This window comes from Natator depressus, chromosome 11 (assembly GCF_965152275.1).
Source record: "Natator depressus isolate rNatDep1 chromosome 11, rNatDep2.hap1, whole genome shotgun sequence".
In the NCBI taxonomy this organism is placed as follows: Eukaryota; Metazoa; Chordata; order Testudines; family Cheloniidae; genus Natator; species Natator depressus.
In genome coordinates, this window is record NC_134244.1 from 46829967 (window position 1) to 46842029 (window position 12063).

Here is a 12063-nt window from a genome sequence, read left to right on the forward strand (position 1 = left end):
TACAGAAGTTAGTGAAAAATTTCACTTGTGTGATAAACGCCCCTTCCTCTTTCAGCTGCCTTTTCTATTCAGAAGTGTAGATTCATAGCCCAGATTTTCCCAACTGTCCAAGAGGGTTGTATCTGGTGTCTGGCCCAGGGCCGTCTCTGATTCAAAAGCTCATTTCACAGAAGTTAAGGCTGAAGGTTTTTAAAATGCAAATATCTGAATGTTCTATCAAACTGCCTTTTGTTGCCCCCCAAAAGATTTTAGAAGGAAGGGAAGACAAGGAAGATCTTTGGAGGCAGTATGCAAAGGTGGTGGGAAGGGAACAGGCAAGTGAAAGATATCATAAAAGAGATGGAGGGTTTAATTAGGACAAGACTGAAAAATAAAAAAAAATTAGTAATAATGTTCAGTTAGTAAAAATCAGTAACTACTTGAAAATGGCATGATCAGTTTACTAAACATCATATATGAACTGGGAGGATGGGGGGAAATTTGCAGAATTGTAGCTAAAATCCCTAGATTTGCAGTTATTTTAGAGGTGTTTCATATCCCCAGTAATTGTGTTAAACTTACCTCTCAGAAAAACCTGCAGCTTATTACAAAAGATCTTTTAAAAGGGTTTTTTTAAATTATTTTTTGTAAAGCTAAGAAGGCTTGAAAGCTTTTTGACAACACGAGCTTCTTTAATAGCAGTTTTCAAAGAAGTATCTTTTGTGAATTCTCTTGATGGATGCACAGAATCATTTTCTTTGAATGAAGCACTTATGGCTGGCAAGGCTACTTCAGGTAGAGTACATTCAACCATGTCACATGATGGAGCCTGAGAATAGTACTGTGAAGTCATGGCAAACTCAGCTGAGCTGTAGTTTTGAATTACATTATCAAACTTAAGTAGATCAACATTTTAATGTTTTGTTTATGAACTTATCACATTCTATTACCCATCCGTCAGGCCCAAGTACAAAGAGGAGTCATCTAGTTTATATTTCGCCATTTGGACAATAAATGCAGACCGGGGATCCTTCCCTCAGTGGACTCACAGTAAACATCTGTTTCAGATATTTGCTCATCCTTGTTGAAATCTCAGACAGATTTATTTCTCTAGGTATTCATAATTTAAACCACAATCTGCTTGAATATATTACCCATCTCCTCTAAAATGAATTAGCACTGCTGAGCACTAAGCCTTCTTATTTTCCATGGATAGATACTGTGCCAAGCGATACACATTGTTTTCTTCATTTAGAAATTAATGACTTAATCAGTCAACCTTTTGGGGTGGAGGGATTGGGGGAGTATGATTTTTAAAGTTAAGTAAATATCTAAATCTATTTTAGATATTAAGATTTCACCAGTCCTGCAAAGAGATGTCCTAATGTAGATCACTATGCTGATGACCTCATAGAGGGATCAGTACTAGCACATCTGTTTTTGCATGATTAGGACCTATGAGTCTATGAAAATGCATCACTTTGTTTTCAGGATAAAATCAGTTGTTTTATAGCTTAGACTAGAGAGTCAACTGGACTTCACAATTTATATGTTCTGTGAAAATAGAGACTGTAAATGCCCCATAATATCAGGTGATGAACTAGAGCTGCACAGATTTTTCAGTTCATTAGAAGTTTTGAAAAGTTGTTTGTTTGTTTTTGATTGTTTCAGGTTGGCCTGAAAACAAAAATTTTCAAAATGTTCTGCAAATAGGCTAAAAGTTTCATTTCAGGTTGAACAAAATATTTATTTTAGACAAAAATCAAAGTGCTTTGTTTAGATTTTGAACATTTTTAATACTTCTGATTTTTACAAAAAAAATGAAAGGGAAATTTTGAAAATTAAAGTGATTTCATACAAAAAAATGAAACGTGGCATTTTCAAAATGCCAAAAGTTTGATTTTTTCTGATTTTGTTTTTTCAGAATGAACAAATTTGCAAAACATTTCAGAGTCAGCAAATCTGCATTTTTCATCGAAAAAGGTTTTGGTCAAAAAAATGTGGCTCAGCACTACCATGGACTCTTCCATCGACTTAGAGCGTCTCCACCACCTGCTGTGCAACTGTGCCGCTGTAAGTGCTGTAGTGCAGCTGTAGCCTTAGTGGGTGTGATTGGGAAGGTGAATGGAAAGTTAAGTTGTAAACAGAGGCATAACAAGCAGTATGCTGGAGTCAGGATGTCCATGCCAGCTAAGATAAGCAGGAACACCTTAATGCAGGGCTGGGCAAACTTTTTGGCCTGAGGGCCACATCTGGGAAAAGAAATTGTATGGCGGGCCATGAATGCTCAGAAAATTGGGGGTGGGGTGCGGGAGGCTGAGGGCTCTGATTGGGGGTGCGGGCTCTGGGGTGGGTCCAGAAATGAGGAGTTCAGGGTGCGGGAGAGGGCTCCGGGCTGGGGTAGGAAGGTGTGGTGTGGGAAGGGGTGCGGGCTCTGGGGTGGGGCTGGGGATGAGAGGTTTGGGGTGCAGGAGGGTGCTCTGGGCTGGGATCAAGGGGTTTGGAGGGAGGGAGGGGGATTAGGGCTGGGGTATGAGGTTGGGGCCTGGGGAGAGGCTCAGGGGTGTAGGCTCCCAGTGGCACTTACCTCAAGCGGCTCCCGAAAGCAGCAGCATGTCCCTTCTTCAGTTCCTATGCGGAGGCACAGCCAGGCAGCTCTGCACACTGCCCCATCCGCAGGCACCGCGTAGGAGCCGGAGAAGGGACATGCTGCTGCTTCTGGGAGCCACTTGGGGCCATTGGAGCGCATAGGAGCAAGGAAGGGGGCTATGCCGTGGCTTCTGGGAGCTGTGTGGAGCAGCCCCCGACCCTGCTCCCCAGTTGGAGCTCGCAGACTGGCTTAAAACGGCTCACGGGCTGTAGTTTGCCCACCCCTACCTTAATGATAGGGATAATGGACAACAAACCTGGAATTTAAAGATCAGATTCCACATGGAAAATGCATGGGCAGAGCATGCTGCGCAGGGATTCGTTCTTTCAAAGTAACCAAACCAGTCCCAAACTGTGTGATGCAATGTATAGTAAATGCAATGTACTGTGAAAATATATATAAAGAAAGAGGTTTTCTGTCTAACTTTGGATGTGTGGTATGTCCTATACCCACCACCTATGCTTCAGTCTGATCACCTCAGCATAGCTTTACTGTATGCCAAATAAAGGAGCCTGAGTGACAAAATCTGGATTCGAACTGACTTTTTAGATCCCAGAGAACTGGATGACGTGTTCACCCAGAACCGGAAAAGATGTTCTGGATAAGCCAAGTGTAAAAGGTCTCGGATGGAATCCCAGCAAAAACATGTTTAAATGGCAGAAGAATCAGATCCTATGTCTTTCCTGAAAAATAAAACCTCCAGTTCTCCCTCACGTTCTCCTGGGGCATTGGTTAAGTACTAAAGAGAGAAGACCTCACGAATAACCAGCACTACTTTTTGCAGCACCTGGAGGCTCAGGTTAACCTTGTTTAACATGAGAGACATGTTGACATCAGAGTACAAAATGGCAGTTTCACAGGAGCATTGTTGAATCTGTATTCTCAGCAGATAATTAAGACTTCAGCTCTTTTATTCAGTTACTGACATTTTCATTTCTCTTTAAAATAGAAAATTTGCAGCAACTTCTAATGATCCAGAATAGCAAAAATCAGTAAACTTAAACAGGTATCACTACAAAATGATGGTGACTTTAAGAAACTTACTTTCATTGTTATGTTTTTCATTTCCCACTTGGATATTAAAAGAGTAACACAGGAATATTTAAAATGGAGTGGCAGACTACCAAACTCATAATAAACCAGCTTTCCTACCATGGACACATTCTGACTTCTTTTTGCTTTAAGATTTCTCACTCACTCAGGAACTGTCAAAAGCCTCCTTTGAAGATTGAAGGCTTCAGCTTTTTTAATGAGACATTTACAATCGCTGCCCAAAAGGAAAACAATTTCACATAGCTCTGAAAGGCTTTCCCAACTGCCAGGCTACTTTCTAAGATGACTACTTTCAGCACTGCATAAATGAAGCTGTTAGCATATTTCTTGGAAAAGGATAGTAAAATCTTAAGAGGAAGAATTTTCTACCACATTCTCAGATGATACAATAGCGTGTAGAGCAAGACGGAACCAGACAGAAGGAAAACAGGAGAACCTGAAAGATTTCCTTCTTACTGTATTAAACAGCTTCATTCTAAGGCCCAGTTTCAATATGTGTTGCATCCTGTAAATAAACCAACAAGGTTCTGGCAATTTTACTTACAGAAATATACACCCAACTTTTCTATGGAGACCCAGTCTTCTCCTCTGACTCGAATGAAGTATAATGTACAAATATGGATAGCAATAGCTCCTTAAGTCATAGCATAACAGGCTGGCAGTGTTCACCAAGAACACCCCATCCTGTTAGCATGTGTTGATTCTGCTTGGAAAGGATTGGGTGGGTTTCGCTGGCTCATTACCTCATTTGGATATGAGAGGTAAGAGTGGCTCTTACAAAGGATATAGGATGAGCAGTCTGGAGGGAGGAACCCTACGAGCAGTGAAGTCTGGGGCAAAAAGTTTGAACTGAACCTCATGGGGCTCATCTTGTAATGTGTAGCACACAGGAGGAATATTGGGCATGCAGAGCCCCACTGATTTCAGTTGTGCTCTGTGTAAGAGCAGCAGGTTGGCTACATGTTACATATTTGCAGGATCAGGGCCTACATTATTTTATTGTAAGTTTTTCTGTTAATAAATGAAATCCCAGGAAGGGACTGAGTTTGGATTCAACACAACGTGTATTTGCCGATAAAGGTATCTGCTGACAAATATCTACTAAGTAAAGTAGTGCTAATTAAAGAACCCTCTGCTGCAGTCCTTAAGTAAGCAAATCTCTTGTTGAAGTCTATTTGCATTATTAAGAAGTGCATATTCAGACTCAAAATATCTGGGACTAAATGCTTTCAGAGTACTACAAGAAGGATGGATTAACCCATCCTTTGATGATCTAGTCTATTATTTTTAATCTGCTAATAGATAAATTTAATTCCATTCCAAATTCTCATTGGACAAACCTTGTGTGGGGCAAAGCACCTGTTTAGATGGGTAGTAACTGTGACCACACAGAATTGTTTCTTCCTACTTCATTCACGGGGACTTAATATTTTATCATTCCTGCCATATAGCAGATTTCCTCCCCAAAGACTGGAGAGAATTTGTCTATGGATTATACCTAAAAACTTTATACTGAGGATTTGGAACAGAGTTTACCACTAAGGCTGATTAAAATGCAGTTACCTTTTCTGCATTACCCATGGCAGAGTGCTATGTAAAAGAGCTAGTATTATTATGAATACATTATAATGGAGATTTCTGTTCCCTGTGCTGAACAATAGCTCTTTTAATTTCCAAATTGATTTCAGTGGTGCAGAATCAAGACTTTAAGGAGCTCCAGAGAGAATATTTTGTAAATATACGGCTGTGAACTGGCTCAGGGTTGGGCAGCAGATTGTGTACACATCGTGGGTCAAACTGTCTCTCTATCTCTCTCTCTCTCACACACACACAATAAGTAAACAAATAACAAATGATGAAAAGTAAATTTCATTTTAAAAATTATTTCCATTTTTATTATTTAACGAGCCACTAGAAACATAGGTAAGAAAAGCTGTTATATGTATGTGTTTGTGTATAATACAAAATACTAGCAGGGCTGCTTTACAGCTGGGCATACATTTATAAAAGGGAATGCTGCCAGAACTTGATGGGTTTGGAACTGAGGTCAGCACTCATTTTGAAATTGCATTTGAGAATACAAATTATCACTAGAGTAAAAAAGAAAGAAAAATCTCTCAGGTTTCTTTCAATTTAGTGCTGTGAAATATGAGATTACCAATACAGAGAATTGTTTTAAGAATAAATGTTGCTTTGCATAAGGTCAGAGAAGAGCAAAAAGTCCTTTATTCAAAGATTTAGTTACAGTTCTTGAAAGTATTTTAATAGTCTCAGGACATAAAACTAGTCTCCTTAGAAAAGTAGCCTGCAGGGAATGGGAATTTTCCAAACCAGTGTGAAATTACATATATTTGCTCTTATTTAGGCAGTCATAATAAGCCTGCTAGCCCCCTAATGGTGAGTAACTCATTTGAGGATTTGCTTACACTAAATGTAATGCACCTGTTCCAGCCACAGAATATGTTTGTGTGGCATGTTATCCTGCTATTTGTATGGAATTCTACCTGCTGGCCATCATGGGGGCTTAGACCTGCTCTGTGATGTCCTTCCACACAAAGCCATAAAGGCCTAGCTACTTCATTATAATGGCTCTGTTCATATCTCTACAGTACCCTATGTTTGAGAAGAGCCAAAACTCACATTATGTACGTAGTCATGGTACTCCTACTGAGAACTGAGTTAGGAATGGTATGTCCCTCTAACCACAGTGTTTGAGAAGTGGATGGCGAGAATACTCTCCCCTCAGCTGCAGTGCTTTATGCCTTTGTCTACGGCTGACTATGCTGAAATCCATTAACACATCTCCCATTATTGCTAATGGGAATTACATGCTTTGTTTGGCCATGTAGCAATAGAAGAACCAATCACTATGAACTGCATGCTCCCCTTTGAAGTAAAGTGGTAAAGAACTTTCTAAAGATTCCTGGGGAAGTGAGCTGTGCAAGCAATCATGAGAAAATAATTGTTTATCACTGGCAGTGGGCACGTCATGCTGGAGAGATTTAAAAAACAAAGGTTTCAGAGTAGCAGCCGTGTTAGTCTGTATTCGCAAAAAGAAAAGGAGTACTAGTGGCACCTTAGAGACTAACCAATTTATTTGAGCATAAGCTTTCGTGAGCTACAGCTCACTTCATTGGATGCATCCGATGAAGTGAGCTGTAGCTCACGAAAGCTTATGCTCAAATAAATTGGTTAGTCTCTAAGAGGCCACTAGTACTCCTTTTCTTTTTAAAAAACAAAATTTTCTGTCCTAGGGGAAATGAGCAGCATTGCAATATTACAACATCAATTATTACTGGGAAAGGCATAGCCCAAAGAAATGTGCAGCATACTTTTCTGAGGGCTTGTTCACCTGAGGAACCCACAGAGGCTAAAGGGTGTGATTTTTAAACAGCCTTCGTTAAACCAAAAGCCGTGAGTGGACACTCAGTTCACTTTAAAGCAGGTTTATTTTGGTTTAGCTTTAGTCAATTAGGAACTGATTTAAGATAAACTGAAGTAAATGTCCACAAGGGGTTTGCACCAGTTTAACTAAATCAGTATAAAATGAATTAAATTAAACTGGTGTAGCTTTCTCATGGAGACAAGGCCTGAGCCTCAAGCCCTCTACCTTAGCATCTTTGCAGATGGTTTGCCAGTAGTAGCTCTAGGGTCAGCATTTCAGGGTGGGCACTGGGACTTGGCTTAGCTTTGTATATGCTCATTACACCTCCAAGTCAGCTAAATATTTAAGCACATTTCTAACTTAAAAGCGCAATGTTCCTTAGAGCACATGGACAGAGGTCAACGAGACTCCTAAGGTGCTTTACATTAGGTCCTGTGCTTAAGTACCTTGCCCAACTGGGGACATTCCGGGCACTTTTGAAAGTGCCTCTCAGTGCTGTGTAATGGCTGACAGGCTACTCAGTAAAGTTCTTCTGGTGTTGCAGCTTTGCAACCCCTTACAGGAATATGCACATGCTAACGACAGGAACATGCAGCAGCTGATCCTGCCTGGCTCCTTCCGATGCAAGAATTAGTCTGTGATGTGAACTCCTGTGAATGGTGCACAGACTGCTGCTGAAGGTCAATTTATTTTGCAGTGATTTCATTTGCTCTTTTTTCAGAGTGGAGCAAGCCCCACAACCCCCCCCCCCCCCATGGGAGAGCCTTCAAAATTATAGATGTGCAATGCTTGGTATGTGAAGGTTTCGCTTTAAAGGAAAGGGAACAGAAATATTACATGAGTATTTCCATCCATCTTTCTAAACGTAGAAGCTATTCTATTCTATAAAGGTTCATATGCTGCGCTTATCACCATAGTATCTGAGCGCCTTCCAATAGTGTATTAAGCACACTGAGATGAGTTAGGTCCTTGAAATGATTATTAAAAGGTCAGGCATTCTTAAATTGAATAAGGAAACAGGACCAGACACACATTGGACATCCAAATAATGTTGGAGAAGCTTTGACAGGCATTCTTGGAAGCACATTCAGTTCAGGAGAAAACTTTAAAAGGTCAGTACAGTGAAATATAAGACCTAGGGAAACACCAGAAAGTTGCCTTACAGTTAGTTTAACTTCACTTACAGAGCAAGTCTTAGAATTATTTCAAGAAGTCACATATAGGAATATTTAGAATTTACAGTCTCATTAAAGTCAAACCATTGAAAAAAATAATTGCAAGTAATAATTCTAGTAACAATCATCAAGTTTTTATATTTGTGAAAAATAGAATAAAACAAATCCTAGTTTTTCAAGTTCTTTATTGTGGGCCAGATTACGATTCTCAGACTTAGCTTCATTAGCATTTCACTTGACAACAACTCTCCGTCTCTTCAACAGGCATGTTCGTGCTGTAAAGTACCCTTCACAGTGATGAAGAGTATCAGAATCTGGCCGCTGGATTTTTCAGTTATACCCATCCATAAATTCTCATGACATAGGATTGTGCTTCACCCATTTTCCCATTAAAGTAAATGGGAACTGAGCAAGCTCTCCAGAAGGTGACATTTGATCCCCTGAATCTTAAATACCTTCACTTGCTCTTACGACCTAAGAGCCATATTCTGTCCTTATGTCTTCTGCTAAGCATCAGCTGATGTCAGTTGGCATTAAGAGCAAACACCAATGGTCGAATATAAGCCCCCATCATAAAACTCGTTTTTCCCCCTTGAAGACTTACCTGGTTTCATCAATATAAACTGCTTCCAACACAGACGCTGCATATTCAATATTCTTTTTTAAATCCACCACATTAACATCACCTTTCTCCAGTTGCTTGACCAGGCATCTTAATCTGTAAAAAAACCAAAATAAACACATCATTGTATGTTCTTGGATTCATAAAAATCTAGCAGCTATTTTAGTCACTGTATTCTATCTGGAGTTTAGGAAATAATACAGTTGTCCACAGCGCAAGCAGGAAACCTTTATCTTGTCTCTTTTCTATTAAAAAGCACCTGTTTTTAGAACACAGATAGTAGTAATGAGCAGTGCATTTTTACAACGTTATGAATTTGTAACATATTAAGAGGAGATAATTAAGATAACTTTCAGTAAAATCAGAGGAGCTCAATAATTATCAGCACAAATATTTTTAAAAAATATTATGATTATACCTATGAAGGTTGTGTCTCTAATTTATACATAACCAATGATATTAGCAAGAAGTTGTTTTAGTTCTAAAAGGCCTGCCCTTTAAAAACAATCATCTGTCAACAAGGTGCAGTGAAATGTTAGCCTTCTGTATACCTAGCTTCAATTCCTGTTTTCATTTTTATTTTCTCCTCCAATACATTTTAGCCTCAGATTTTGCTTTTGTTTTTAAACTAAAGCTCTATTGCTTTCATTTGTTTAGAGAGGATTCATCGTTTTTGCCAGCTAGAAGGTGGTAACTATAGCATTAGAAAAATCCAAACATATTCCCCCGTGTTTTTTTATTTTGGTTTTGAGAACATGCTTATGCATTATAAACGTGGATACACCCAAAAGTTAAATGCTTCCATTTAAGTGTCCATGGCAATCAATTTATACTACTAAGCTATTTGATCATCAGATTCCATCCATTCCCATTGATGGGGGAAACTCAGTTCTGAGCCTGCTTAAGCTAACCATGTAGAGCAATGAAACTTCAGTCTTATCAATGACAGTTCACTGTTGTCCCAGACATACAGGAAGAAAAGCAAGATACACGGGATGTGGTTTAATTAGGCCACAACTTTATTAACTGAACTCCTCTGAGAGCTACCTGGCAATAACTTGTACAGTGCAGGTCATGATTCCTCCCTTAATCATTTGCACCTATTGGGGGAAGGCTGCTATCAGCACCCCCTCCCCCAGCTGTCCCCAGACTGTTACTAGGATCCCACCACTCTCCCCTCATATGAGGGTAAAGGGACTTGTCTTCTCACAGTGCCAGATATTAGAAGCCCTAATCCTGTTCCCCAGATTCTTTAGGGGATGCCTTCCCCTAAGTCCACTTCCCATTCCAGTTTATCAGGGAACCAGACCGCCTATGGAACGAGTACCTGCACTGGGCACCTGCCAAGTTGTGACAACTTGAACCATTCCTCCTAACGTATCTAGGCAAGTCCTGGAGCTGTTGTGGGGAAGGTGAAAATAAAACAAAAAAATCCTGCTCCAGCCAATCTGGAAGTGAGGGAAAAATTCCTTACCAGTCTCAAAAGAGGTGATCAGTGAAATGGCCACAGGAGATCACAAAAACCTGGCCTACAGCAATCCCATGCACTGGAGCAACTGATGTGGGAGAGGGCTCTATCTGGCAGAACAGAATATATATACCCTCCACCTGGTCCACAGAGAACCACTGGCTTACCTGAGCTTCTCCTGCCAGCCCGCAGCTCAGATGATGCCCCCATCCCAACCCACAAGAGGGGGTGAACTATTAAAGGAGCCATAACCCTTTTCTTCCTGCTTGACCAGACAAGACCTTTGAGGCTAATGGAGAAAAATTAATCCCCTGAAAACTATCCAGACCTGAGGTGTATAGGTTTTTCAAAGATGCATTTTCCTTTTTCGAAGACGGCAATTTATTTTCTTTCAATGCTGAAATGAACCACAGGATTATATGAAAAGAGAAAAGCATATCTTTAAAATGAAATATGCCACTTCATTCCTTTTAATATAATTTTATTAAAACTATTATCTTGACTTTTTTCAAGCTAATGTAGCAGTGCAAGCTTTTGGCTGAAGAAGTGCATTTAAATTGAGAATCAGTTTCAGTAAATCTGAATCTCCCTTCAGAAATAATTTCATATTTGTGCCCCTTTTGTGAAAAAGTGTTATATTTCCTATCCCTGTGGTTCCGGTGAGACACTAAGATAAAGGTTAATTAATTAAATGTAATGTGGAGCCAATGTCCATTCATTATGATTTTTATTAGACCTGTACTCAGTATTGGATCACTCGATTAAAATTTATGGATTTAAAAAATTAAAATGCTATTTGCAGCAAAACTCTTACAATCCATTTAAAGAATAAAAGTACCATATTATCATCACCAGCGTCATGGCTCAGGCATGGACCACGATTGCATTGTGCTATGCGCGCTACAGACAAAAAACAAAAAGACAGTCTCTGTCCCAAAGAGTTTACAATCTAAGTAATCAACCATAGAAACCAAGCTATTTTTTCTCTATATTGTTCTGACATGAGTACAGATATGTCCTGGTCTCAGCTAGAGTTGCCGGAGTCTCCAGAAATTAAAGATTAATCTTTAATTAAAAAGTATGTCATGTGATGAAACCTCCAGGAATATGTCCAACCAAAACTGGTAACCTTAGTCTCAGCATTCCTTGCAGAAATCAGGCCCTTGGGGATATTCTTGGTAAGCAATGTTTTTAAAGGATCAATACTGCTCCTCTGAAGTCACCAACAGTTGTGTGACTGATGTCAATAATAGCAGGAGCAAGTCACATGTTCCCCGGCAGCTCTTTGTGGAAGTAGATATTAACCACCTGAATTTTTTAAACTGGCTTTAACAAGGATTCTGAGGTTAGGTCAGGATTGCTTTCAGGGATTGCTGAGTTTTCAGCAAAACAGTCTGACATTCATAAACTGGTGATTTACATCATGTGTGGGTACCAGAATTTCTGAGGCTCATGACACATCTGGGTTTTGAATCTGTTTCACACCAGGGTAACCCCCTTGATTTCAACTCCTGATTTACACTTGTGTAAGTAAGAGCAAAATCAGGCCCAATGTTATGTACTGTAGCATATATACATAACACCAAACTAGCCTTTTACACCCCTCCCCATGAAAATTGAAGTGATCAGTTCTGACTTCACCAACATTATAAGAAAATGAACAACTCAGTTAGGTTTAAATTATTTTAGCTCTGTCTGCAGCTATCTGGATAGATCAGACCAGGGCCATAT

At 39.7% G+C, this 12063-nt stretch overlaps 1 protein-coding gene across 3 annotated transcripts in view; it reads right to left on the minus strand.

Moving 5' to 3' along the window:
• The window catches only part of PDE1A (phosphodiesterase 1A), a 350612-nt gene that overhangs the window by 69800 nt on the left and 268749 nt on the right, over positions 1-12063 (minus strand). For all 3 annotated transcript variants that reach the window (XM_074967720.1, XM_074967722.1, XM_074967721.1), the window contains one exon: positions 8847-8960. In XM_074967720.1, coding sequence (XP_074823821.1) covers positions 8847-8960 — 114 coding nt within the window. The remainder of the gene's footprint in view (positions 1-8846; positions 8961-12063) is intronic.